This window comes from Stylophora pistillata, chromosome 4, assembly GCF_964205215.1.
Source record: "Stylophora pistillata chromosome 4, jaStyPist1.2, whole genome shotgun sequence".
Classification (NCBI taxonomy): Eukaryota; Metazoa; Cnidaria; class Anthozoa; order Scleractinia; family Pocilloporidae; genus Stylophora; species Stylophora pistillata.
The window spans coordinates 21395169-21422953 of record NC_142522.1 but is presented as its reverse complement, the minus strand read 5'-3'; the positions used below and the strand labels follow the sequence as shown (position 1 = coordinate 21422953).

Below are 27785 nucleotides of genomic sequence, written 5' to 3'. Positions count from 1 at the left end.
TAATGTCCGCGGCAGAGATTGGCCGAGAAGCGAAGCTTCGAGGGCAAATATGAAATTTTGAGGACAATCTCTCAGCCAAGGACATTATCAGCCGACATACCAGCAAGCCAGAACGGGGGTTATTTATTTTATAACCCTCCCATTAATTTTCACATCGCAATTAAACTGTGCGTAAACACAGTAAAAAAGCCAGTGGTGATCTGATGGCGAATTCGCGCGATTGACGCAAGCAAGCAAGCAAAAAAAAAAAAAAAAACCAGTTTGGTTTCCTTCCATGTAAATAGGAGAACGGAAAAGTTGAAACTCTTGTGTTGACTATGTTTCTTTTTCACGGGAAAATCGGAGGACAAATATCGACGCAGACGGGGGTTATTGCGGAATAACTGTCCTGTGATTTTGCACCACGTGACGTAAAGTAACCAATAAAATCGTGCCAAAATTAATGGGTGGGTTATAAGGTGGGATATTCTCATTTTTCATGGATCAATATATTGACACTAACCTTCCATATCCTACCTCGCGACTGAGAGCCAATTACTATCCCGTGCGGCTCGAACAAACTCCGACAATAGACTTAATCATATGATCACTAAGGGTCGTTATTTACACGGTCTAATTTTAAGCATGCAGTGGGCCCTAGTATTCCACATAAGAGGATTGATTAAAGAAATAAACCAGCCATCTCAACCTCTCACTTGGTAAATAACGTATGGGTGATCCGAGCTCTCGCGATTTGGTGATCTGGTTCCAAAATTACGGCGCGAGAACGAGGCTAAGTGCGATGTCGCTCCCATCGGTGTAACGAATGAAGGGCTATGTTGGTGAAAATTACTTAAATAGTAATGTTGGTGAAAACTGCTTAGCAACTATATCCAGCACACTCGTAAAATGTAGCCTTAATAGGCACAAACATAAACCCCGGTACATTTTCGATATTTCAGTAGTTATGACCGTTTGAATCAACACGTACGAGCCGCGAAGATTTGCGATTTTTTTCGCCTACGTCGAAATCGAACCACTAAAATAGATCTCGACATAAGTCAGCCTACCTGCTTTACAGTCCAGTTTCATGTCCAAACTAAGAATTTTTCTTATAACTGAAGTGGTCAAGTCCATGATAACTCCAACAAATAGATAGGTATTACCTTAGAAACTTAGCGGTCGGCATCTACTGTGATTCGCGGTATCAAAACAAATGTCGAAATTAGGGCCACATTTCGCCGTGAATCACTCATTAAACAACGCTTTAGAGCTGACGTTTTCCAGAATCAGATAATGACCTCTCCAAGTCAGGAAGCTGGGGAACAAATAAAGATTTTAGGCTTTTAAACCGAAGATGTCCCAAGTTTGGATCCAGTGCGATGTTATACTGTTTTCTCGGAGGTCCGCCCAAAAGAGAAGACCGCTGATAATTTGTGCCCTAAATTGTGGCGTATGGTTTTGCTCTATCCCTCTAATGTAAGATTTGGAGAAAATTGTGACTGAAAGCATAAATGCTGCTACCTGCAGCTCAATAAGATATAATTGATAAATTGATTACAAATTTTCTAAGCATGATGCTCTCTTTTCCACGTCGATTGTGTCCATGGATCAGTGACCTGTCAATAGGGAAATTGGCTACCCATTTGCTAAAAGCTTTTGACACATGCTTGGTACGGACAGATGTTATAAGTGTTGCCTTTGTTAAATTTTCAATCGTTTTCATAGAAAAATATTGACTGTGACAAGCTGAACACACCATTCCCTGTTTTTGGCAGTTTTCTTAAATTCTTCTTATCAAATTAAATTCATTATTTTATTCGATAAGAAGGAAATAAGCAGGTGACCAAAATATAAAACTACTGCCTTGTTAAAAACATTTTTGGATTTAAAAGCAAGGTTCAGTACAAAATATTTTGTGTATCGGACATTGTCTGAGACGTTGTTAAAGTAGGTAAATCTTTCACTGATTTAGTTCGAAATTCCGAGTTGGTAAAGTACAACAGAATTTAATGTCACAGATATTCATAGCTTTAAGTTTTACACAATCATGATGCCATCTGAGCTTAATTTGGAACTTAAGGCAGTTTGTGTCTTAAGAGCATATACCTATTACACTTTCAGCAACTGTATGACATTATTTACATAAGTCTACTGAGAAACACATTGACAATCACTAATCCAGGGCTCGGAATTAAAATAATTCTCGATCACCATTTGCGAGTAACCTCTAAAATTTAGTCACAAGTTCTTAAATTTTAGTCACAAAAGTAACCTACTTCTACCAGAGCCGGCAATTAGAAACAAAGATTTCCTTGAAATTTCATGAGAGTTGCATGACATAGTTTGTGAAAAAGTGCGCCCGTGATACGTTTCTCAGCAAGGGTGTGGACAAAACGTGGGGTCGGCCATGGCTTAGGCCATGGTGTAAGCCATGGCCTACCCTGTGGCCTACCCTATGGCCTACCCTGTGGCCTACCCTGTGGCCTACCCTGTGGCCTACCCTGTGGCCTACCCTGTGGCCTACCCTGTGGCCTCCCTTTGGCCTACCCTGTGGCCTACCCTGTGGCCTACCCTGTGGCCTACCCTGTGGCCTACCCTGTGGCCTGCCGGTGGTCAGATTTATAAAAGGATAGCATTGCTGGAAACCTTTCAACGTTTTCCTGAGTAGTCTTACCAACGACTTTCTTCTGCTGTTTTGGCAGCCACATTTCGATCAAAATTTCTTAACCTTCTGATAGAACAAGGAAATCAAAGAACAGAGGCCGGTTAAACGCAGCTTTTGGGTAAACATCATCATATCAGCTCTCCTTTCAAACTAGTGCAATACTGGCCCTTTCTTTGGAAAAGCAAGTAAAGTTTTCGAAATGTTTATGACGGCGATACGTGCGTGTCATGGGGTGCTTGTTACAAATTCAATACTCTACAGCAGTTAAGAGGCACTTAAAAAATTGGCCTGGCACGTAATTTCTGCGTTTTCCTACCTGGATATGTTCTCCGATATAGCGCCGTTCATTACATTTTTACACTAGCACTCCACTATGTTACCAACTGGCAGCTTGTATCGTGAAGCCGCCATTTTGCATATTATCTGCGACCACGCAATATTGGCCCCTCCTCTCCTCTCCCCTCCCCCTTAGCTTACCGTTATGGTTGAGTGCTTGGGTGAGTGCTGCAATATTTGCGTTGTTTCGTTCCCTCGGACGTTGAAAATCTTGTTTTGTGACCTCTTAGTATATCCTTTACAGAGGCATAGAATTGTACGCCAGCGTATTCGTTCGACTCTTACTGATTTTATTTTTATGTTTTTAAAAATCTGACCACCGGTAGGTCATAGGGTAGGCTATCGGATAGACGTAGGGTTGGCCATAGGGTAGGCCAAAGGGTAGGCCATGGCCTACCCCACGTTTTGTCCACACTCTCTCAGCAAGAAACGAACGACTAGAGTCACGCAACATTTAACTTGAATTTCGCACGATTTTTCGGATAAAACTAGAGCAACCGGTGACAAGTAAGACACAAGGCTGTTAAATATGATTTATTTATAAGCTAGGCTGTAAAACGGTTGCAAAATCGCCACCAATGGAGAAATTTTAGTCGCAAAAGTGAAGTCATTATTGGCGAATGCGCCCGATGCAGGCGTAACTTCAAGCCCTGTAATCACGTCCGAAAGTTTTACTGTGGTGATCTGCCTTTTGTCTCTCGATATTACAGATATCTCAAAATGACTTCACTGAGGATAAAATGCATCTCCCACACAAAATTTGTCAAGTAGGAAGAGGATTTTTCTACATTCGCTTTTTATTCTTCGGACAAGGTGCTTTACTTTCTTTCTCCGTCCCCTGTATCTTGACGGTTGGGTTTACTTGTGATGCTGTGAACCAAATCAGCATCTGATTCTTTGACAGTTAAACCTAGTAGTTCAACACCAAAGCAGAACCAAAGAGCAGCTTCGCTTCATGAAATAAAAGTTTTCAAGGTCCTGAACTCATTTTTCACAGTTGAAAGAGGTTTTCCCTGGTAGGACTGACTAATTCCCACTGAATTTTCCGGCAATTTAATACAATCTTCAAGCTCTTTTTTCGTTATCTGCATAACCTGGGTTTCATTTTCCCTTTGGTTCACTGCCAGCACCATTTCCTCATTGATTCTTTTCTTCTCTATCTCTAAATTCTCGTAGGCCTTTTTCCAATATTGTAGTTCATTTTGTATGTTTTCAATTTCTTGGTAGAGTTCATGTACAGATTTTGTTTGACCCTTCATAACATGAAACTTTCGGACTCAAATATCCAACTCTTTTCATACCCGGCCTTTAGTCTTTTTTGTAAACTAATGAAATTTTATAGGCAATATTTAACAAACCCACATCAATTGCACTTCGTACATTTTCATCATCGCTTGAGGCAAAACATTGCCCGAATGTGCACTTTTCCACCAATTCTATGTAGCTAAACCCCATAGAATAAAGGCTAAAAGTTTCAAAAGAAACTGTGGTGCTGCGTCGGTGGGGATAACAAGGTAATTTGGTTATATCAATTCATTTGAAATTGTAAATTGGCCACCGTAACTAATAAAAAAGCTGACGTTTCGAGCGTTAGCCCTTTGTCAGAGCGAATGGAGGAATTGTGGGTTGTATGTGGGTTTAAATAGAGAAGCGGAGGTACGCCATTGGTGGGAACACGGCAACGAGAAAAACACGAATAAATCAGTGGAATGAAAAGCGTTCGTTGATTACCTATGGCAATCTGCGGTCTTTCCTTACATTTAGGCAACACGGAAAGGCGTAAAACTCTTGAACAAAAGTTAATCTTTAAAATCGGCACTCTTAATCCCACAGGTATCAGCATGACGAACGCTTTTCATTCCACTAATTTATTCGTGTTTTTCTCGTTGCCACGTTCCCACTAATGGCGTACCTCCGCTTCTATATTTAAACCCCATAGCCGTCGGTGAGTCTTCTGCTTCACTTATGGATGGAGAATTTGCCTCCGTCTCTTCAAATCCAGTTGACAAATCTTGACCAGAAGTGTCACGCGAAAGCACATTTTGTTTAAGATGGAGGACGAATGAGCTAGAAACTAAGGTTTACGGCCGACTAAAAACATGGCGTTTTCCTGTAATTTTTCTCGGGCTTTAAAAATGGTGTCACATTGAGGATTCCTCGGCAGTATTTAGGCTGTTTTCCCCCCAAGTTTGGAACCGGTTTAGTAGCTTCAACGGCTCCAAATTTTGCATTTTGTCATATGCAATGCACTTCCCTTTACCGATGCCATAACATTTCCAAACTCTCAGACTGGTATCTCCATATTCGAAGTTGTGGAAGCTACTAAATGCTCAGTCTTATTATACACAGAGTGTTCTTTGATTCGTCGACGACGCTCACCTCAGCGGTTGTTCCCTTCGATGGGTGTTGCATCAATGCATCTCTCGTGTCCACAGCAGTGAGAACATCGTGCCTTTTGTTGCAGTAAGCACCAATAGATGACTTCATCGGGAAGAGGATGCGATCGCAAATGTCCTTACCAGACTGCGGCTCCGAGAAGTGACAACGAAGGACTTCAACCCCAACTCCCTTTGCGAGGGAGCTGTTGTGGTAAGAACCAGCTTCATCTGACCTTAAATAGACTTACTGCAGCAAAGGATTCTAGACTTTCAGCTGCTTTAGGAGATCTTCGAGAAATGACGCAACTGCATACCGGTCCTAAGTACACTGATTAAAGAGGCAGGCGTACGAAATGACTTCCGTAGAGCTAGACTGGTTTCGAGACACGAAGCTACTAATGTGCCAACCTAACCCTCTTTTTCCGTACTACTCACTTTACTCATAGGTCAAGCTTTGCGATGATAGTTTTTAAAACTGATTATTTCTTCAGAAGAATAACTCATTTCTTATTTCATGTCTATTTGAATAAACAAAACAGATGAATGATTTTGACAATAAGTTCAACATTCCCCAAATAATCATTAAATACGACAATGCTATATACATATTTACAAAATCTTTTATAACAGATATTCTCAAAATTGAAATAATTGTTCATCTAGACTTTGTCTTTGATTAGTTTGTTCACAAAAGTTTGCCAAAGACAATAAAATGTTGCAAAATTCAAAATCACCATGCCCAGCTTTGAAGTTATTATGAATTAGAGTCGTCTGCATTGAGTCGTCCGCATTGAAGATAATCTGTAAAATAAAAAGAGAATCAGAATCAATGTCTCGACTTTTGGTCAACGAAAGCAAAGGTAGTACTACAGTCAGTGCAATGCTGCAAAGTTGACGGGTTTATGGCACTTAAATCTCTGAATGGCACCTCACTTACTTCAGTAGTATGATCCAAACCATTTGTTAAAAGTTTTGCTCAAGAATCCTTGTTCTGAAGAAAAAAAAATGAAAAGTTTAGACAAAATGAAATCGTTTATCTCAGATCAGCTTGTTTCTGAGCAAGTTTTTAAACGAGCTCTTAGTGCCACATATATCTTCTACCCCTTGGATATAAATTACCTCCCTCTCCCCCTAGAATAAGAATTCTCCAGTTCCAAACTCCACCGCACATAGCTCTTACCTCTGGCTCTTACCCAAACCCCCTGCAGGGAGCTTATTGCTGTTTGCATAATTTGATATTAAGTCGTACTTACCAGTTTGAGGAATGAGGTGTTGATTGATCTGCTGATAAGCAAAAGCTATTTGAGATGTGCTGGGAATAGTGATCGCCAGAATAGGTGTTTGGCGTTGGTAAGAATATGGATTCCCTATATAATTCATAAAGATTTTTGTTAGAAACTTCGTCTTATCACAGATTAAATTACCAAGTGGCTAATGTCTAAGTAAATACCATTCACTAAGCGAGCTCAACTTTTTTTTTGGGGGGGGGGGAGGAAGGGGTGACATTCATCCACCATAACGTCAGTTTTTAGTCCTTTACATCCTAACATCAGTATGGCGATGATATTCTCTATACTGCTTTCTGTATCTTTCCCAGGGTGCTGGTATGGAGAATTTGTCTAATGATCGACAGCTTCTTAACCCATGCAGTCATGTTCTTTAGTCACATGACCAGTATATTTGATTCAGATTTGATACTGTTTAGAGAAATTAGATGTTTATCACTATTAGGGGTTAAGAAGCAGTATGTGGATATACATTTTTGAAGAGCTACCATGAAATGATATTTTTATTCATGATCGCGACGTTGAGAATTTAGTGTAAACATAAAGATATCTACGTCTTGGAATTACGCTTACTGAACCAAAACTGAATTACGTTCGGTGAGATTTGCCTATACCACCGCAATAAACCGTGACACTGAGCACTTAAAGCTCTTACTTGTCAATTACAGCTTCCTCAACATTTGCCACATGACATTCGACTGATCATACCTTTGGCTTTCTCCGAAAAAGATTTAATCTCACTGGATGAGCCACGAGTCTTTAATGCAGCATCAGTCATCACAGTTTGAGCTTGAAAGTTGGCAGCAGGGACGTGTGATGGGTTTTTAAGGCCTTTAGCCCTCTTGGAAAAGGGATTCACCTTGTTACCAGAGGAATCTGCGATATTTATCGATGGAACGCCTCTGAGTTGAACCGTTGGAGTGTTATTCTCAATATCAGTTCCTCTGATTTCCTTCCTCATAACTTTAGCCACTTTGGTGGAGAGCTTTGAGTTTGATTGAACATTCTTCAGAGCTTCAAGATCTTTTGCTTTTACTGGAAAGTTTTCAACTTTAAGACACCCAGCGTTGTTTGATGGACTGTCAAACCACGGTGGTTGAAGGTCAAAGTAATACTTGTCTAGTTGTAAAAAAAAAAAAAATAAATGAAATCAAAGCGCCTGGAAGAAAACGTTGCCAATTCGAAGCCGCTAACTATTTTTCACTTGTCAGTTTACACTTGATGTCGCAAAGATGTGGACTGTTGAGATATTGTGTTCAAAATTCTCATTCTTCATACCTTTGGCTGGCTCAGTAGAGGGCTTTTAATGCAATCTAACGTTATTCGTAATTTCAAGGTCTTTGGCTTTCACTGCGGGAAAATTTTCAACGTTGAGACATCCATCATTGTTTGATAATGTGTCAAACCATGATGGTTGAACATCAAAGTATCCTTTACCTAGTTGAAAAAAAAAACAAAACAAAACAAAAAAATAACTTGAACCAAAAGACAAAAAACAAACTAAAAACCAACTGCAAATCAAAGTGCATGGAAGAACACGTTTTCAATCTCATCAAAAGATTATTCAAAAGCTTTCTGGTTAAAGTCCCTCTTCCCGTCTTGAGGATGGACTGACTGGTTGTGTCACGTCGTGCCTTTGTGAAATGGGGAAGTTACTTTAAATCGTGGTGATTTTGCCGATGGTGTGAGTCGCGATTTTGAACTCTTTTTCATCTTCCTTGCTTCGTAAAAGTGCTTATTAATTTTTAATGAAACGTAAAGTAAACTCCTCTTTCTCTCCATCTATGTTCCCTTAAGCATCCTGGAGCCGATAAAGACAAGAGTTGATACGACGCCATCTTGCTTTACATACTCACCATTGAATGTTGTGGCTCGCTCTGGGATTCTTCCACTTTTGTTTTGTTCTTCATAACGCAAACATTTACGCCACCCTCGAGCTCGTCAACGTTCTTCTTTGCCTCATGTAGCATTTTGTTCATTGTTGCCATTTGCTTGGCAAAATCAAACTGGTTTCTTTGCCAGTTGTGTTGTACTTGGGACAGTTTTTCTTTGAGATCAACAATTTCCTGGTCTCTCCTGAAAATAGTTTCCTTAAGAGAGACGTTCTCCTTCTCCTTAGCTGTAAAATACAAATGAAATCAATGTCACAAATAGCTGAAACAAAAGATCGTTCAAATAATTTGTTAAATATTCAACTGAAGTTCATAATGCTAAGTGAAATCGGGAAAACTCAATAGAGGACGGAACAAAGGGGAGTGTAGGACCAACAGTTCAGCCTCGTCACCCCTTATTAAAATGGTTTCTCAGTCCGCGCGCGCTTTTCGTGTCCCGCATGCGTCCCTACATAAAACTAACTGTTAATCTCTTTTTCAGGGTATGTGATCCTTTGTTCTAGTTGTTCATTTTCTTTCGCAGACTGAAAAAGAAACATGTCAAAGTAGTTATTTTGGAATCAAGAAAATTAAAATTGATGTTGGGGATACAAAACATTGTCAAGGAACAGCTGAAAGATAGTGCAATGTTAAAAATCTACGTTATAATCTGGAATTTTAGTAGCACGCGCTTTTCAGTTACTTCTTGAAGAAATTTTGTCAACTTAAGTTAGCTAAACAACTTCAATACAAAAAAAAACAAAACAAAACAAACTGAAAACAAAAAACTCCATTTGCGTGGATTGTTTCTCCAATGTTGGCCAGACAATTCAAACTGAACCAATTACAACCTTTTTCATAGTTTACATATTGAGTGAGGTCTACTTACGCGTTCGCGAAAAAAAAGTTCTAAGTTTTTTCTTCACACTCCTTCCGATAACAAATCCTAACTTAACTAAGCATTTGATTTTAACGAAAAAAAGGCCTGAAGTTCTGGAAACGCCCGCCTCATTAGCCATGAACCGTGTTCCGTGTGAGGCCTCCAGAGGCTCATGGTAATTCTCAGCTGAACGATGAGTGACATTGGCTTCTTCATCAAATATTCTCGCAGAACAGGATTCCTTCATGGACTCTTTGTCATTCGGGATGGTTTTGTTCATTTTCGAATTGCTATCTTCCGCGATAAGCACAAAAATATATTTCCTTTCACTTTGCTTCAGTAGCAACCGAGCTCTTGATGGAAAACAAAGTTTCGATTTGTTTATCACTAGTTGCATAGCAACGTATTTGTGCCGTCACTTCTTCACATTTGCCGAAGTTGAGGCGTTAAGGCTGGGCACTAGGAAAATGTGGAAGCGTCAGAGTTAGAAATCAAACACTTTTACAGTAATAAATCTTAAATAAAAAGGAGATTATTGTTTACAGTTCATTAGTTGCTCTCCGTGATGTTTCTGAGAGGGCTTACCTTAAATACAGTTCATGGATTTTCACAATCATTCATCGGTTGTAATAACATTCCATTTCTACCCTTGGTCAAGGCTGTTGCTTTTAACTTTTGCGTAGTGAATGCATTTAGTGACCATGATAAACTCCATTTGAAGTGTCACTGCCAAAATTTTTAAATGGGAGGAATATTCTTAAAGTTCTCTAACAAATAACCGGCCTGTCTTCTTATGACTAGTATTTCTAGCTCCACGCTTCCCCCCTTCATCTGTTCTCCTGTTCCCTTGTTTGTCTGTTCCTTCATTTTTCTGTTCCTTTGTTCCTCTGTTCTTCTGTTCCCATATTTCTCCGTTCCTCTTTTCGTATAATTCTCTATTCCTCTGTTCTCCCATCTTCCTCCCGAGCACGGCTCTTTCTTTCCTTTATTTCCTTAAATTATCCGCGACTCTATTTTTCCCAATAATTTTCTTCCTCCGTCCTTACATAATTTGTGATTCACCCATACAAAAGTAATTGGAAACAATTGCTAACTAGCCAATGTAACAGAGCGATAAATCGTGCTTCAGACTTATTTCTAGCAATCCGTATGACGAAAGTAACTATTTTCCCAAAGAGATTTTGCACAGCAGCCGTGTTGGATGGCAGGAACAATGAAAATATTTTGCATAAGAAAGAAAAATTTTTCCCATGGGTAAAATAATCTATTGTTCCTGCCATCCGACATGGCTGCTGTGCAAACCTCTATATGGGGTGGTAGGTTGGCCAAAGTGTCTTACCCGCGGATCTTTGCGAGAGTAGCTGATTCGTGGACTGGTTCTGTCATCTTTCACGTGCGCATATGGCAAGCAGGACAGGACAAAAGTATAGTGAAAAGAAGTTCACATGACGAGTTACAAATATCATAATACGAACAACAACAAACATATGAAACATATGTAAGAACTGCGGTTATGAAACGTATATGTGCGCGATCCTTCGCAGTAAAGCACTATTTGAGCAATAGTGAAAATCAGACCTGAAAAAAATTTTTTTCAGGTCTGATTTTCACTATTGCTCAAATAGTGCTTTACTGCGAAGGATCGTGCACATATACGTTTCATAACCGCAGTTCATACATATGTTTCATATGTTTGTTGTTGTTTGATTTATCATCTACGGGTTTATGTCGAATTAATTTGATGGCCTGCTCCCAGTTGGCTTGTTAGCTCAATTGGTAGAGCGCTGCACTAGTATCGCAGAGGTCAGTGGTTCGAATCCCGTACAGGCCTGAAATTTTTTTCAGGTCTGATTTTCACTATTGCTCAAATAGTGCTTTACTGCGAAGGATCGTGCACATATACGTATCATAGTACGAGTTTAAAATTTCACCGGAAGAGCTACAGTTTTACTGGATGAGATACAGTTTTTGTACTTCCAGAAAAAAGATTGCTGTACCAGAAAAACTTTTTTATGCACGAGAAAAAAATTATAATGCGAGAAAAATTCTGATAGACGAGAAAAACTTTACTGGACGAGAATATCGATTGATTATCGATTAGTTTCGAAACATGGTCAGCGGTATTATTTTTAAAACACAAGTCAGCGGTATTAATTTTAAAACACAAGATGGCGGATTTCAACGTGACAGTGAGTGGGGAAATGTTTTCCAGCGATAATTTTAAAGAATTATTGACTCAACTTAATCTCTTAATTGGGAAAATTTCCTCTTCGTACGATAATGGAGACTTATTCTTACTGGATAGGTGCAGAAAAGAATTAGATGGGCTTCCCCTGCGTGTCCGTGGAGATCATGGAATGGAAAACATTGACGTGGCCAGGTATATGACAAATAATCGAGGATCAGACAAGGGGAGTTTCATTGCTGGACGCAGTGTTCACAATCAGAGAATAGAATGTTTGTGGGCAGAGGTCAACCGAGTTTGTTCTGCATTTTACAAAGATCTTTTTGAGTTTATGGAAAGTAATGAAATACTTGATTCTCTAAATGAAGTGCATTTATATGCATTACATTATGTACATCTTCCAAGAATTAATGCATCACTAAATGAATTTCACAACCAGTGGAATTATCATGTGATGAGAACAACTGGTTATCACTCACCACTAGCCTTATGGAATATGTCACTGTTACAAACATCTGATGCTGCGGAAGTTCTTGACATAGAATCCTATGGCATAGACCAACATGGTCCAATTCCAGATATAATCACTGACAACAATGTTGTTGTTCCAGAGCTAGCTAACTGAGAGTGAAAATCAACAGCTGAAGGAAAATGTTGATCCATTATCTGATGATGGAAACTCTGGGATAAATCACTTTTTGTCTGTCCAGCAAATTCTGGAAACTTTCCAATGAGATTTCATAATGGTGTTATAGATGAATCTTAAAATGTGATACAATTTGCATTGTAGGCAGCCCCAAAGATAGATGTAGGTTAACAGTATTTACATTGTTTTCTGTCATGACATTTTTGCAGTTGCTTTGTCATCATTGAAAATATATAAGGATTAAATGTTTAGATGTGTCAACATTTCTTGTGGTTCATTTAAAAATTAATACGTATGATGGACGATCCTCGCAGTAGATAGCGCTATTTGAGCTTGTTAGCTCAATTGGTTAGAGCGCTGCACTAGTATCGCAGAGGTCAGTGGTTCGAGTCCCGTACAGGCCTGATTTTTTTCAGGTCTGAATTTCGCTATTGCTCAAATAGCGCTATCTACTGCGAGGATCGTCCATCATACGTATCAAATACCGCAGTTCAAAATATATGATTTTCATATATTTATTCTATCTCACTTAAAAATTAATGTTTACAGTTCTTTGATCACATTTATAAACAAAAACTGATTATGTTGCAAAAGAACAGCAGACAAGACAAATAATAACTCCAACGTGACTTGTAAATAAAAAGAACAAAGCAAATACAATAGCACTTACGTTTTTATTTAGATTAAGATCATCATTAAAATCACTCATAATCATCAGTGTGTTGAACTACATGTGTTCATAATCAATCCATAATCATATGCAACATTAACAAAACAAAAACGCTTACAATGATATGTAACAAATATTAACAATTTCTCACAAAATATGAAAAATCATATAAAATGTTCAAAAATGCCATTTAATATTAACTATGTATACAATTTTTTAAACATAACTATAACATTTAGTGTGTCACAGTCCTCGGCATTGACTTTGAATCAAGTATTTCAGAGATGAATGGTGATGTTGATATTGTTGTTCCTGAAAACCAAGTCCAACTGACTGAACAAGAAATGGCAGTCCTAAAGACCCATGTGCCAGATCCCTTAGAGGATGATGGGAACTCTGGAATTGATCTTTTCATCAGTGTTTGCGATGTTGTCAAATCAGTAAACAACATGCCTTAGTTAAATGGTTTTGTTCATGAAAATTATTGTTAGTGAGGAAAAACACTTGGGGGAAGTAGCACCAACCCCAGTTTAACTGTTACTTTTTCTACACAATCACTTGATAATATCCTTATTTAATTTCTTTGACTGTTCTGGCATTGTTATGAGATGTGACTCCATTAGTGGATTTTTTAATCAGTCATCATGCCATCAAAACTCACCTATCTATCTTTGGATCTAAGAATAGAGAGGGGCCTGGGGCCTGCTTCCTTTGGGCGCTTAAAGATCTACCACTGATAATAGCTCCTCTATTGCAGTGATAAGATCTTTTTTCAGTTTCATTTTTATTTACATTTGGCCTTGGCCAAATTTGTTAGAAACTGCTGCAGTTTTCTTTGATCTATGATTGGCTTATTGCTTCCCCCACTGTAGTACATGTATGTCCTAAAGTAAAGTTAGATGCACTACATCTCTTCCTACCACAGACTGTTACATGTAAATTTGGATGCGTTGAAATTGTTTGAGACAAGGCCAAGAAAAGGGAAGTTGGAAAAGTAGGAATTTGGGAATCTGTTTATTTGTTTGTATTTTTTACATTTTGGAATTTTGCTTCATGACAATGTTCAAAGATATATGATGGCACACATATTTAATCATGTGCATAAAAAGTTTACCAGAAACAAAAATAGAATATATAAATAAAAATAAGAAAAACCATTCTGAATTCCGCCATTCAAGCTTTTCCCACCTATCAGCATGGTAATGATTGAAAAGTCTAAGGTCCATAGTGGGTTTGTTATTACGTTTTTTATTAACTTAAAACAAGAAAAGGAGCTTTCCATTTGTTCACAATTTTTCCAGTCCTGTGATTTTATAGAACAATGATGAAACAATATTGTTATTTGTCCTAGTAAATTTATCAGAATATCAGGAATTTAGAATCATAACTATGAATTACATACAGTAATTTAAATTTACTGGTACATATTTGTTTAGTTTTGCAAGAACTCAACATATGAAATGATAACGCAATGCCAAAAGCTCAAAAGAAATGACAAACATTCAGTGACAATTCTCATTTGTGTGTTTTTACTTTTCTCTTGTAAAGCTATAACCAACTTGTGTGGTGTTTTATAAATTCAACTAACCTTTCTCAGGCAATAGACATCTAAATAATTTTGTGAAACTTAGAACAAAGTCAGCTGTGCTGTGTAATAATTGTAGAAATGGTTTCTGCAAAAGCCCTTCTCAGGTTTTTGTGACTACAAATAATTAGCGGTAGAAGGACTGTCTTGAAAGTGAATGTAAAGTGCAGTTTGCTAATAATCCACTCATGGCATGCTCTCTTGGCTGGGCTTTTCAGTGACTCACAGCAGCAGAACTGGCACATTGGAACCAGCGAGTCAAGGGTGGCAGCAGGGCAAATGGGGTCTGGATACAGAAATTTTTTTTTTAACTAATCCCTCTCCTACATTGCTTAGAGATCACAGGTCTTCAAATGAAAACCCAACCAATTGAGCTGAAATGCAGGCTAAGAAGACATTCAAGTAAACACCTAAATCATGTCAAAAGACCATGCTTGGTCTTCTTTCATGATATTAGTAAATTCTTCTACCAAAGCTGGATACGATTCATACGTAGTTGGTAGCTCTAGCAGTGGTACACATGTGCGAGCCACAGGGCGTCGTTGGAGACCTTCCAAAGAAATGAAGGACACTTCAATGTCATCACATGTAATGACGTCACTTCCTGTGCAGAAATGAAGGAACTTGGCCCATGCCTTTCCTTCTAAGGATTGGACAAACCTTTTAAGATGTCCCAGACTCTGCCGTTCAGCATCATTAGATGGCTCTGCCTTGAACAGGTTATTGATTTTCCTAGCTGTTGGGCGCTTCCTGTCATATAGTTCCTTGAGACCTTCAAGGGTTTGAAAACTGTAATCAAAGTGCAGTGAATCCAGAATAGGGGCCCAGCTGTTTAATACATATCTTGGTTTCTGAACCAATTCTTGGTGAGCCAACTCCATGATTATTGTTTCAATGTTGTTTTTGTTGGGCAACCTGAGGCACTTTAATGCAGAGAGGAATTCAATTGTTTCTTTATCCTCTGGGTCGAAAGCATCACTGAGACACTTGTCTAAGACCTCCTTATTTTCAGCTGCAATGTACTCTCTAAATGATGCTAGAAGCAAGTCTGGTGTAATACTTTCTTCACCAAACAAGCATGATGCCAAGAATAGATGAGAAAGTTTCAGAGGGAAGTACTTAACAGTCTTGTAACCATAAACCAAGATTCTTGCAATAGCTTCCCATTCAGGTTTCTGCAGATTATGCCTGATAAAAGGAATCTTCTCTGCACTACCAACAGTGAGTGAAGTGAAGAAAGCCTGCCAGAATTCAGTAAGCACATCAAGAAGAACTCCCCTGCCTTTGCCTTGTTCTGCATTGCCATTTGAATCAATGACAGTAACATCAAGTTGACAGGATGAAATACTGGGATCACTGAATATTTCAATGAGGTTTTTCCTCATGGTACTTTGATGAACAGTGATGGACTTTGTTGGTGCATCATTACCATCATAAAGCATGGGAAGAAATTCAACACCATCATCTGCAGATAAAACAATTTATAACATAAGCAAAGTAAAGCGCATGCTTTGGTTGCTCAATTTAGCGTCCCCCATTTTCCCATGGGTGTACGCTGCTGATGTGAGCAAATGCAAAGACTATTTTTCCACATGCGCTTGTTTTTTCTGGTCGCATAAGATTTGTTAAATAAAAGGGAACTCTTCAGCTACAATGTATCAATGTTATGTTATAAAACAAATGGTAAACACCACAGTGTACACTATTGAGTTATGGATGCACTTGGGAGGTTTGCTAAACACTCAAGAAGCTAGAGTCGCTCTCGGCTATCGCCTCGAGCGACTCTTACGCTTCTTTCGTGCTTAGCAACCTGCTGCGTGCATCCATAACTCAATAGTGTATGCTGGGGTGTTTACCATTTGTTAAAAATTACAGCCAAGAAAGCATTAAGCAATGAATTGGATCTATGAAAAGTTAATAACTCACTTTAATTTTAAAATTGTAAGAAAGCTGATGAGTTAAGAGGGAAAAAGTAAATGAAGCCAGAAATGAATTGATTGCTACTCTTAACTGTTTCTGCGCACCCTCACTGTGCAAGTTATTCATAGTGCAATGTCATGCCACGCAACAAAGCTTTCAGTGAACCCCAATTTTTTTGGGCATTTCTACTGAGCAACTCATTATTTGACTTTAAAAAGTTGACTAAAAATATTTTGCAGGGACAGAATCAACAAATCTGTACTAAAATGCACTAAACTACCATAAATATACAATCATGATAAATTTAACCCAAATAATTAGAGTAGAATAACACTAAACAACTACCTATATGACACTACAGACTATAGCATTGAGAAAGATAGATTATACCACACCAAAGCTGTATTTTATATGTATTTTATGGCAAAGGTTACCTGGGTTATGAATTGGCTTAACCACTTAGGCTTCTTGCAGTTGAATGGTGTGATCTGACTGAATTGCCTGATCAGGCATGGCCTGTTGTAACTGGATGGTGTGCCCTGACTGGGTTGCCTGATCAGGTATGGCCTGCTGTGACTGCATGGTGTGCCCTGACTGGGTTGCCTGATCAGGTATGGCCTGCTGTGACTGCATGGTGTGCCCTGACTGGGTTGCCTGATCAGGTATGGCCTGCTGTGATTGCATGGTGTGTCCTGACTGGGTTGCCTGATCAGGTATGGCCTGCTGTGATTGCATGGTGCGCCCTGACTGGGTTGCCTGACCAGGTATGGCCTGCTGTGACTGCATGGTGTGCCCTGACTGGGTTGCCTGATCAGGTATGGCCTGCTGTGATTGCATGGTGTGTCCTGACTGGGTTGCCTGATTAGGTATGGCCTGCTGTGATTGCATGGTGCGCCCTGACTGGGTTGCCTGATCAGGTATGGCCTGTTGTAACTGATAATCTCAATCATCAATCGTGATTTCATACCACTTTTGAATGGTATGGCCTCCCTTAGAAAACCATGTTTCTCAGTGTTTATTAAGAGATAGGGCTGAATTTAAAGCATAAAACCAGCATATGCAGATCCAGTTGATTCAAGTATGATTGCAATAGCAAAGGCCAATTAGTTAAGTTTTGTTAAGGTATTTAACACCTTTTGCCCATGGGTCAATCCCAAATGAACAATACATGACAAATAACTTTACTTATTTTGAATGTATAAATACCATACCTGTGCAATTTCGGGAATAAGGACTTCACTTGGTCTGACATAAATGGGCTTGTTCTTGGATTTAAATAATCTATGGATAATTGTGCCATCAAGACCTTGATTACCGCGACCTAGGACAGGTTTTCAGAGAATGGTGAACTGAGTGCAGGATCTCAATATCTACCAAAGGCCTCATGTATAGTAGTCTCGACTTCTATTTCTGACATCCCCTTGTGAAAACGGATAGCTGTGATCACGTGGCCGCGTTCCGCTAAGATCAGTTTAGTGCTTAGTCTTGGGACGATAGAATCATGGGGGCCACAAAGAAGAGTCACATCACAGAGAAACGGTGTGTTTGCTGGACGATTCTGGCGCCTAGATGTCAAACTTTGACCAATTCTTCGACTGTTTTGAAGGCGCCGGAATCGTGAAAACTGAGCGGCGTTGTTGCTAGTCTGAACTGTTGAACTTGTTGATGGTGTACTCGTTGTGTTTACGTTCCTTGTACCGCTTCTATTGAAGATCCTTGATACTTCATTATTAATGGCTTGATTACGAGGAATAAGTCTTTCAGAAAGATCTTGGACAGTCTTTAATAACGACTGTACATCAGCAACATTCTGATCCGCCCTGTTAACAATGATTGTTAATGTGCATGACAAAGTATCAATACCGCTGACCATGTTTCGAAACTAATCGATAATCAATCGATATTCTCGTCCAGTAAAGTTTTTCTCGTCCATCAGAATTTTTCTCGCATTATAATTTTTTTCTCGTGAATAAAAAAGTTTTTCTGGTACAGCAATTTTTTTTCTGGAAGTACAAAAACTGTATCTCATCCAGTAAAACTGTAGCTCGTCCAGTGAAATTTTAAACTCGTACTATGATATTTGTAACTCGTCATGTAAACTTCTTTTCACTATACTTTTGTCCTCTCCGGCTTGCCATGCACTTTGATTGTAAAGGGCAAGTAATTCATGGCAGTCTCCATCTCCCTATAGACTCCCTGTTACCCAGTCTCCATATAAACTACCTGTTACCCTGTGTACCCTGTGTACCCATGTGTACCTGTGTACCCATGTGTACCCTGTGTACTCTGTGTACCCTGTGTACTCTGTGCACCCTGTGCACCCTGTGTAGCCTGTGTACCCTGTGTACCCATGTATACCCAGTGTACCCTGTGTACCCTGTGTACCCATGTGTACCCTGTGTACCCATGTGTACCCTGTGTACCCTGTGTACCCATGTATACCCTGTGTACCAATGTGTACCCTGTGTACCCTGTGTACCCATGTATACTTTGTGTACCCCTGTGTACCCTGTTTCCCCTGTGTACCCTGTGTACCCTTTGTACCTTGTGTACCCTGTGAACCCTGTGTACCCTGTGTACCCTGTGTACCCATGTATACCCTGTGTACCTTGTGTACCCATGTGTACCCTGTGTACCCTGTGTACCCTGTGTACCTTGTGTACCCATGTATACCCTGTGTACCCTGTGTACCCTGTTTCCCCTGTGTACCCATGTATACCCTTTGTACCTTGTGTACCCTGTGAACCCTGTGTACCCTGTGTACCCTGTGTACCCATGTATACCCTGTGTACCTTGTGTACCCATGTGTACCCTGTGTACCCTGTGTACCTTGTGTACCCATGTATACCCTGTGTACCCTGTGTACCCTGTGTACTCTGTGCACCCTGTGCACCCTGTGTACCCTGTGTACCCTGTGTACCCTGTGTACCCTGTGTACCCTGTGTACCCTGTGTATCCATGTGTACACATGGGTACACATAAGATGTACAGGGTACACATAAGATGGATAAGATTGTATTTGGATTGCTTTTTGACAAATTCGGATCAGAAATATATGTTGGGTAATTCTGATACTTCACTTTGTACATTATTATGGTTGTGTCTAGCAGTCTCAGTCTATTTCTAAGGGTTGTTAGATTCGCCCACTTTAACAACTGTTCGTATGATGCGTTCCAATCACAATAAATGGCTCTCAAAGCAAATTCTTGAATGCGCTCAAGTTTACGGGCGTCAGTACTTTTACATAAATGCCAAACGGTGCTGTAGTACGTCATGTGTGGTAGAATTGCTGCTTTGTACAGTGCTAACTTGGCATTTGTCGGTATGAGCTTTCGTAGTCTCATAACAACTCCTACTCGTTGGCTGGTATTTTTCACCGATGTGATTAGTGAATGACAGATTACGATCAATATTTATTCCCAGTTTGCCTTTTCCTATTAACATACTGCCATACTTGGAAAAGTTTCTCTGTAGAAAGTTCGCCTCAAACCAGTCAGTGGCAACCGTGAACAGCACTGCCCTGCAGCTTTTGCTCTATAATTTTTACATCCTTTTGTGTTTCGAAGAATTGTTGATCACCGCGATCATTTGCCAGGAATTTCAATAACTTATCCATGAGCGGTTTTCGATAGTGGCTGCTCTGTAAAGCACGGAAACCAAACACTAGAGTCTGCCGCGGGCTAAATGAACGGCGGTGAGACGTTTTGCAGCGGCGATAGACTGCCGCAACCAGCTTTTGATAAAGCCTCTCATTTAATCCCTCGATTTAAACCATCCGCCCTTTAAAGTTACCAAAAAAAAAAACAAACAAACAAACAAAAACAGTGAATAACTCCACAAAATTTTGCATTTTTAAGAGGGAATTTATTACAAGACATTGGTATTTTTTGCAAATGTTGTCAACTTAAGGCGTAATCTAGTTTCGATTTGCTTTCATTCATGTGGACAGCGCTGTAACCATAGGAGCAGAGAACTAATTGCATATGAATGAAGTCTATCATCGGTCCCCACAATAAATTGTCAGCTTAATTTACATAATTAAAATAATTGCTGCTAGTCGCTCTCATGATTTCCCCCTTGGCGATGGGAGATATAGTTATTAAAAAAAGAGAAGATATAAAAACATCTGTGCAAGGAACTACACAGTAATTAAAGGAGTAACCCTGAACCTGGCGAAAATAAGATGGTTCTCCCTGACGAAGATTTGAATTATACTTCGGAGCTACACTCGGTCAACAACGAACCCCATTATACCTGCGACACAGCCACTTTTTTGCCCGTGTTGAAACCAGATGCGTTGTCCACCGATGTCCATTCCGTGCTAGTTTTCACAACAGTTATCCTACTGGTGTCTCTACCCTTCACAATCTTACTGAATCTTGTTGTGATAATAGCAGTGAAGTCTACGCTTGATCTTCGAACGACGTCAAACATTCTGCTGGCGTGTTTAGCAACGACGGATCTCTTGGTAACTTTAACAATTCAGCCGTGCTTTGTTACGATGGAAGTGTATTTCATTCAAGGAAGAAGTGTTGCTGAGTTTTGCGCGTTTGAGAAAGTTTCGGGGATCTTATTCACCATGTTTTGCAGCGTATCTCTGTTTCATGTGGTATTGATAAGCTTGGAAAGATTTTTGGCGATAAAACGTCCCTTTTTCTACAATAATTATTCCTCTAATAAGATTTTGATAATCTCTTTTGCGATAGCGTGGATACTAGCCTTTATTCCAGCAATCAAGGATTTTATAGACTCTGAACATGATTTTGTGACTGTTGTATTTGTTGATGTTCTTTTAGTATGTAGTCTTCTAGTAATTGTTGCATGCCATGTTTCTATTTATATAGAGGTTAGACGCCATGAGAAACAAATTGCTTCTCAGCAAGTCTCATTGGAAGCCAGGGAAAAATTCAAGAAGGAAAGAAAGGCGTTAAAGACAACGACGCCAATTGTTCTAACTGTTTTCTTTTGTAACTTTATTTCGATATCCGTTAATTTTTTCCTAGACAAAGTGACTGAATTTAATGTCGCCCATATACTTTTCTTTTTAGCTTTTACATTAACGTTGCTTAATTCTTTGATGAATCCTTTGATCTACGCGGTGAGGAACAGGCGATTTCGACTGGTATTTGTCCACCTGCTGTTACGAAAACGAGTTCAACAAACAGAAGAGACGGAAATACGAGTAATTTGTCGCAGAAGAACCACTGTTAGGCCACAAGCAGGCGATACGCAAGAATTGCCATGACAACGAGATGGTGAACTCGCTCCATATTTCTCCGTCTGTCTGTCTCTATAATTAGGGTGATGAGAACCAAGATGCGAGCGGGTATTTATGTTGACATCAAGCATAAATGAAATAGAAGCCCTTTATAACATTAAAGCATGAAAAAAGTTATTTCCTCCATCGAAAATTTTCGCGAGTTTCCACCAACAGGGCTCTACTTTATAAGGCTCAACTCTTAACCTGGATATGAATACGATTCTTTATCCCTACAATTTAACTGTGTTTTGGAAAAATACTAACACCAAGTAAAGCATGGCGCTCTGCCTTGAATTGCCAGTAACGTTATCAGTTATTTATTTGCATTTGTAACTGTCTTTAAGTTAAATATTAAGTTTTAGTGAGACATATTGCGACCTCGTACGTTGTGGCCTCGTGCGCTGTCGATGAAAGGAGAGTCTATGCGAGTTTGTGCGATAGAGTTATCTGCGATAAAGTTATCTGCGATCATTTGCGACTTCTGGTTAATAAGGAGTACAGAGAGGACAATCGGTAAGCGTATTTTTCTCTCCCCTTCTTGTTTTCGTTTATTATTTCATCGATTGTTGTTAGGGTTTATGCGCTCGACCTTTGTGTTGTTATGTAATGATTATTGTTTTAGTTTAGCTCTTTGTAATGTCGCTTAGAATAGGTTTTCTTGCTTGTGTTTTAGTTTGACGTGTTTGATATCAGATTAAATCGTATTGGAATTACAGTTATACCGGTCTGGTGTCAGATTGAGTACCTCGATGTCCTCTTTGCGATAAACGCCTACAATTACAGCATTTTATCGAGGTTTAAGCTTTTTTACCATGCTGGTGAATTCAGAATGTATAATGTGCAACAGAAAGTTAATTGAAACCAAACTTTTATCTAAACATCTTGTCTATCAGAAGTCAGACAATAAGCAAAGAACGTGCAGAGGTTGTGGGACTAAGTCAACCAATCGGGCCGGGACAAACATATGTTATTTTCTCGCTAAACTTGGCTGCGAGTATGTAAAGTCATTTTTTGAATAAAAGATGTTAATCACCTGTTTCAACTGAACCAGCTTCACTGGTTGATGAAAGAAATTAAAATAAGAAGCAAAAAAACAGAGCAAACGGGAAAAATAGATTAGTACAAAGCGATGCTTATAGGAATTATCCTCATAATTCTGTCCGAAAATTAATGTGAAGAGAAAATGAAAAAGTTTGACAACCTCGACAACTGTTTGATTTGTAGTTTTGATTCTTAAAATCATAACTTTTTAGCTTGTATTTCCAACTTGTTAGCATTTTCAATTTAAAGTTTTTCCTGGTTGTCAAAAGGTGAGAATTATTGTTTAGCAAGAACCGGTTGTTATGTATATTGGCTTTGTAAATATTAACTCGAGTTATACCTATTATTGCAATTTCATTTCCCTAAGGATGTTGGAAATTTCCTTTAAGACGATTTAAGAAGATTAAGTTTACTGAAAAAAAGCAAAAAAGCAAAGACCATCATGCCGCTTCTAAGCTCCCCCATATCATGTTTAATCCAAGTCCGTAAGGAACATTTTACATACCATAAACTGCCGCTTCTAAGCTCCCCCACTAAGACGCCCCACTGGTTATAGGTCCACCTCCCCGTGATCTAAAGAAAGTAAATCCAATTATAAGTTCCCCCTCTCCCAGGTATAAGCCCCCCTCTGGCCTTTTTCCGTTTTGAGAGGTAGGAACTAGGAACTCTGTACCAATTCTTAAAAGAAAAATTGAAATTTATTATGGAACAATGCGTTAGTTGCTTCTTTTAATTATAAGCTCTTTATATAACTGAAACTTTCTCGCAAAATACCATCAAAGTAACTTTTCAAAGCTTTAAAAACCAGTAAAATTAATTGGCAAAACCTATTTTGTTCAGTGCTGCCAGAGCTCGTTTCGAAGTGCTTTTTCTATTCCGGTTGTAAGCCACCTCTGACACTCTGACATAAGCGCCGGCTCTCGTTTGATGAGTCCTCCTAAACCCGCTACGAAATTGCATAAGCCCAGGGCTTATAAGCGGTAGTTTATAGTATTACACGTTTTCTTCTGTTAAGTGTTATCATTTTTTTTTTTTTGGTGGAAAATAATTGTAAATGCCTTGAGAGGAGGAATCACCCAGAATATTATTTTCATAATGAAGTTAGATATGCAATCTACCTTAAGGTCCTGAAAGGGACTCGGAAGAAAGGAAGGGGGCTCATGAATCAAATCAAATGTTAATCAAAATTAAATAATTCTAGTCCTCTTTAACAATGGCACTCATGATTATTCCCCATCATCTCATGCATGAACATGCAAATTAACCCTCCTGGCCCAATTTTGAGTGAGAATTCTACGTTTTTTATACTCGTTGTCGAGGCAGAAAGCCTAATTTATATGAATAGAAAAAAACTGAAATTATTATCCGACTTTGCTTCGTAGAGAACAAATAACGCGCGAGACGAGTATAAATATCACGCGATATTTGTACTCCAGAAATATCCGCGAAATTCGCCTGCACTGAAATAGCAATTTGTGTTGGATAATAAATCTCTTATCAGACGTTTTGTTTTGTAGTATCGCTGATTATTATCCAACTACACCTAGACGAGTACAAATATCACGCGGTATTTGTACTCGTCTATTGTAGTACCGGTTAAACAGGTTTTCTCGCATCGCGCAAGCGAAAAATTGGATTGTAGTTACGAAAAAAAAAACAAATGGCGGACAACCTGAATCATATTTCCGACGACGAAGAGTCAGAATGGCTGGAAAATATAGATCCAAGTTCATTAGATGAATCGAACGAAGAAAAACAGCTTGGCGACCAGAAAATTTCTTCATTTAATGAAGAAAATAGAAACAGCAGCACAACAACGCGCCAGTTTCGTTCCGCTTCGCATACTTCTGTCACGCACTCCCCGTAAATAAACATCCGCGAAATTCGCCCGCACTGCACTAACAGTTTGGCGTGTTGGATAATAAATAACTTATTAGACGTTTTGTTGTGTAGTATCGCTGAGTATTTTTACTCGTTATTTGTATTGTGACTCGTCCTGCGGGCTCGTCAAAATACGGCACAACTCGTAAAAATACTCAGCGATACTACACAACAAAACTCCTAATAAAATATACTTATTATCCAACTACACTCCGTAGAGTACAAATAACGCCCAAGACGAGCACAAATATCACGCGGTATTTGTACCCCAGAGAACCGGTTAGACAGGTTTTCTCGCATCGTGCAAGCGACGAATTGGATTGAGGGTGCAAAAAAAAATGGCGGACAATTTAAATCATTTTTCTGATGACGAAGAATAGGAACGGCTGACGAATATTGATCCAAGTTTATTAGATAAATCGAAAGAAGAAAAGCAGTTAGACGACAGTGAAATTTCACCAATTATTGAAGAAAATAGAAACAGCAACACGATAACTCGCCATTTCCGTTCCACTTCGCGTACTTCTGTTACACTCCCGGATATCACGCGGTATTTGTTCTTCAGAGAACCGGTTAGACAGGTTTTCTCGCATCGCGCAAGCGACGAATTAAGTTGAAGTTACAAAAAAAAAAAATGGTGGACAATTTAAATCATTTTAGACAACGAAGAGTCGGAACAGCTGGCGAATATTGATCCAAGTTTATTAGATAAATCGAAAGAAGAAATGCAGTTAAACGACAATGAAATTTCACCGATTATTGAAGAAAATAGAAACAGCAACACGACGACGAGCCAATTCCGTTCCGCTTCGCATACCTCTGTCACGAACTCCCCGTAAATACATATCCGCGAAATTCGCCCGGACTGAAATAACAATTAATTCGGCGTGTTTGATAATAGATAAACTTATTAGACCTTTTGGTGTGTAGTATCGCTGAATAAATACGGCACAACTCGTAAAAATACTCAGCGATACTACACAACAAAACGTCTAATAAGATATAATTAGACCCACCATTTGATCCTTTCTACAACCACTAAGAATAACCAGCTTCTTATTCTTCTTATATTACAGCAGCACCAATAACGGAAATAATCACCAATATTCAGGTAGCTACTGATTGTCAAACAAATTCTCCTTGTTAGCACCATGCATAGTGTAAAGAGAACAGCATGGAGAATATGAATACCCACGTAAGAGTGTGAAGGCGGGTTAAGAAAGAGGTCCATGGATTCTAGATTTCAGGGATAAATATACTTCTAACTACCAAAATAGAAAACAGAAAAATCGTATGAATAACAATGCAATGCTTTAATCATTAACTCCGCTTGTAATTCTTCTTCCCAAAAAAGAAAAAAATCATCGTCGTCTATTATCGGTAAGCCGGCCCTCAGCCATTGCTCTCTTTAATGTTTCGTAGCAAGCAAAATGCAAGTATTTCGTTAGGATCGGTGTTGAATTTTGCGTGATATGATGCTAAGGATTTTACGTAGTGCGAAGTGAACATGGTAAAAATGGAGACATCAGTCGAATGACAAAACGTAACTAACAGAATAAATCTTTAAAAGGGGGACACCTGCTTCATGTTTAACGGCATATTGAAAACGTTTAGTGTAAGCGTAACTTTCCATGAAACTTAGTGACGCCATTAGACCGATTGAAAAACTCATCAATTTCCAAAATAAAAAAAGGGATGAACGAATGGCGCCTGTGATTTTGATCGACTGCGCGATGTGAACGCGTTCATTGACGCTTTATCGTAATTTGTCACGGACTCATCGGCTCTGGGTTTTCTGATGCTGAAAGCTGCTTTGGAAACTTTTTAAACACGAATTATCTTTTGTGAAGGGAAAACGCTGTTGTTTTATTGCCTCTTATTTTTTTTTGACAGAAATTCCAGGGGTCTCTTACTGTCTGTCTTAGAGAAGAAAGGCATCATATGCAAATTTATTACACGACTCAGGCAGTCAGAGAGTTAATAACTAAAATCAACCAATCAAAATGCTCTATTGCCGGTCCAATATTCTCTAAGTATTGGACCGGGCACTGTCCCGAATGGTCCCGAATGATACCGCACTTGTGTTCCTTTGAACTTCAGTCGTATAATAAATCTCTCATTAACCAAGCTTGCTCGGGACCGTACTGGAAGAATATCAGTCCTCGGTCTTTTTTGTACGGACTGAGCGCAGCGAGGTCCGTACTGTCAAGACCTCAGGCCGATATTCTCCCAGTGCGGCCCTCGCGCTTGGTTAATAAGATATATATATATGAAATTTGCAAAATTGTAATATAACAAATACATTGAGTTGCAAGAAAATTCCGCCTGCACTACATGGCCTTAATTAATTAACTATTAAATCCTCTATTGGGGACGTCACCAAAGAACTGAGAAAGTTTAGATTTGTTACACTCTCTAACAAAAATGAAGTTACAAACTAAAGTGTATTTTTCTAAGATCATCAAAAGTGCTCAGAACTTTACATGAGAAAAGCAGGGGAGCAGATTCACTGTCCTTGTTCTCTTGGCGCAATTCCGTTTTTGTGTCAATCAAATCGTCCTTCAGCTGTTAAAACGGAGCAAGATCTGATGCCATTAAAAAATCTGCAAATAGCAGTTTCACATCGATATCTCATGTTCCGAGGATGATTAGTCAGTTTGGTTTGGCTGTCGCGACCGACAGATCCAGGTTTTGAAGCATACAACAATGTTGTTTATTCTCCCTTACGGTCGTGAGCTCTGAGATGACTCACTAGTCCAATATAAGAGTGGCAAACTTTTGGACACTTGTGGCATGGATAGAAACCCTGTGCTAGTATACGTTCTTTGCGGCAGCGACGACGTTCCCTCAGATCTTCTATTCGAGCATCCTCAAACTTCGCAACCCCGCACTTAACAGCTGTCTTCCACCGGACTCTATCGCTTACAAGAGCTTCGAAGTCAGTTATGTTGCATTTGTTCAGCGTGCTCTTCAATTGATCGTTAAAACGCTTCTTAGGCGCACCAACTTTACGAGCACCATCAGACAGTTCGCTGTATAAAAGGGCTCGTGGTAGTCTCTCGGCGCTCATACGAACAACATACCCTGTCCACCGAAGATGGGCTTCCATTATGTAAGCCTCAATCTCGCGCATATTGCAGTGAGACAGCACTTCAGTGTTGGGTATACGGTCTTGCCAGGAGATTCCACTAATTCTCCG

The 27785-nt window shown here is 39.3% G+C and overlaps 3 protein-coding genes, 1 long non-coding RNA gene and 1 other non-coding gene across 6 annotated transcripts in view; 2 read left to right on the top strand and 3 right to left on the bottom strand.

Annotated features, from left to right (window-relative positions):
* The window catches only part of LOC148732837 (uncharacterized), a 5346-nt gene extending 4665 nt beyond the window's left edge, over positions 1–681 (top strand). For both annotated transcript variants that reach the window (XR_015999748.1, XR_015999747.1), the window contains exon 3: positions 1–681. This exon is cut by the window's left edge and continues 477 nt beyond it. This is a non-coding gene — a long non-coding RNA (uncharacterized LOC148732837).
* A 5284-nt stretch (positions 682–5965) lies between these two features.
* LOC111328767 (uncharacterized) lies at positions 5966–8079 on the bottom strand. The gene is made up of 5 exons (XM_088756176.1): positions 7926–8079; positions 7356–7766; positions 6615–6728; positions 6299–6352; positions 5966–6162 (listed from the first exon to the last, which is right to left on the bottom strand). The coding sequence occupies exons 2-4, from the start codon at positions 7606–7608 to the stop codon at positions 6300–6302; spliced, it is 420 nt and encodes a 139-aa protein (XP_088612302.1). The 5' UTR covers positions 7609–7766; positions 7926–8079; the 3' UTR covers positions 5966–6162; position 6299.
* On the bottom strand, positions 7995–9252 carry LOC148732836 (uncharacterized). The gene is made up of 3 exons (XM_088757918.1): positions 9003–9252; positions 8504–8766; positions 7995–8084 (listed from the first exon to the last, which is right to left on the bottom strand). The coding sequence occupies exons 1-3, from the start codon at positions 9076–9078 to the stop codon at positions 7995–7997; spliced, it is 429 nt and encodes a 142-aa protein (XP_088614044.1). The 5' UTR covers positions 9079–9252.
* Positions 9253–12884: 3632 nt separating this feature from the next.
* Positions 12885–18292, bottom strand: LOC111342962 (uncharacterized). The gene is made up of 4 exons (XR_016000354.1): positions 17616–18292; positions 16870–17337; positions 16677–16680; positions 12885–15949 (listed from the first exon to the last, which is right to left on the bottom strand). It is a non-coding gene; the product is annotated as an uncharacterized LOC111342962 (transcript).
* Positions 18293–19454: 1162 nt separating this feature from the next.
* On the top strand, positions 19455–22379 carry LOC148732835 (trace amine-associated receptor 6-like). Its single transcript, XM_088756167.1, has one exon. The coding sequence runs from the start codon at positions 20588–20590 to the stop codon at positions 21647–21649; it is 1062 nt and encodes a 353-aa protein (XP_088612293.1). The 5' UTR covers positions 19455–20587; the 3' UTR covers positions 21650–22379.
* Positions 22380–27785: the final 5406 nt, after the last annotated feature.

Bases quoted from the DNA above. Each gene is read 5' to 3' on its own strand.
- LOC148732835 (XM_088756167.1), top strand. From the start codon at position 20,588: ATGGTTCTCCCTGACGAAGATTTGAATTATACTTCGGAGCTACACTCG.
- LOC111328767 (XM_088756176.1), bottom strand. From the start codon at position 7,608: ATGAGGAAGGAAATCAGAGGAACTGATATTGAGAATAACACTCCAACG. The intron at 6,729-7,355 runs GTATGATCAGTC...TGAATTATATAG, and splicing joins TTTTTCGGAGAAAGCCAAAG to GGAATCCATATTCTTACCAA. The intron at 6,353-6,614 runs GTAAGTACGACT...TTTTTTCTTCAG, and splicing joins ACACCTCATTCCTCAAACTG to AACAAGGATTCTTGAGCAAA.
- LOC148732836 (XM_088757918.1), bottom strand. From the start codon at position 9,078: ATGTTTCTTTTTCAGTCTGCGAAAGAAAATGAACAACTAGAACAAAGG. The intron at 8,767-9,002 runs GTTAGTTTTATG...TGTATTTTACAG, and splicing joins CCCTGAAAAAGAGATTAACA to CTAAGGAGAAGGAGAACGTC. The intron at 8,085-8,503 runs GTGAGTATGTAA...TTTTTCAACTAG, and splicing joins GCGAGCCACAACATTCAATG to GTAAAGGATACTTTGATGTT.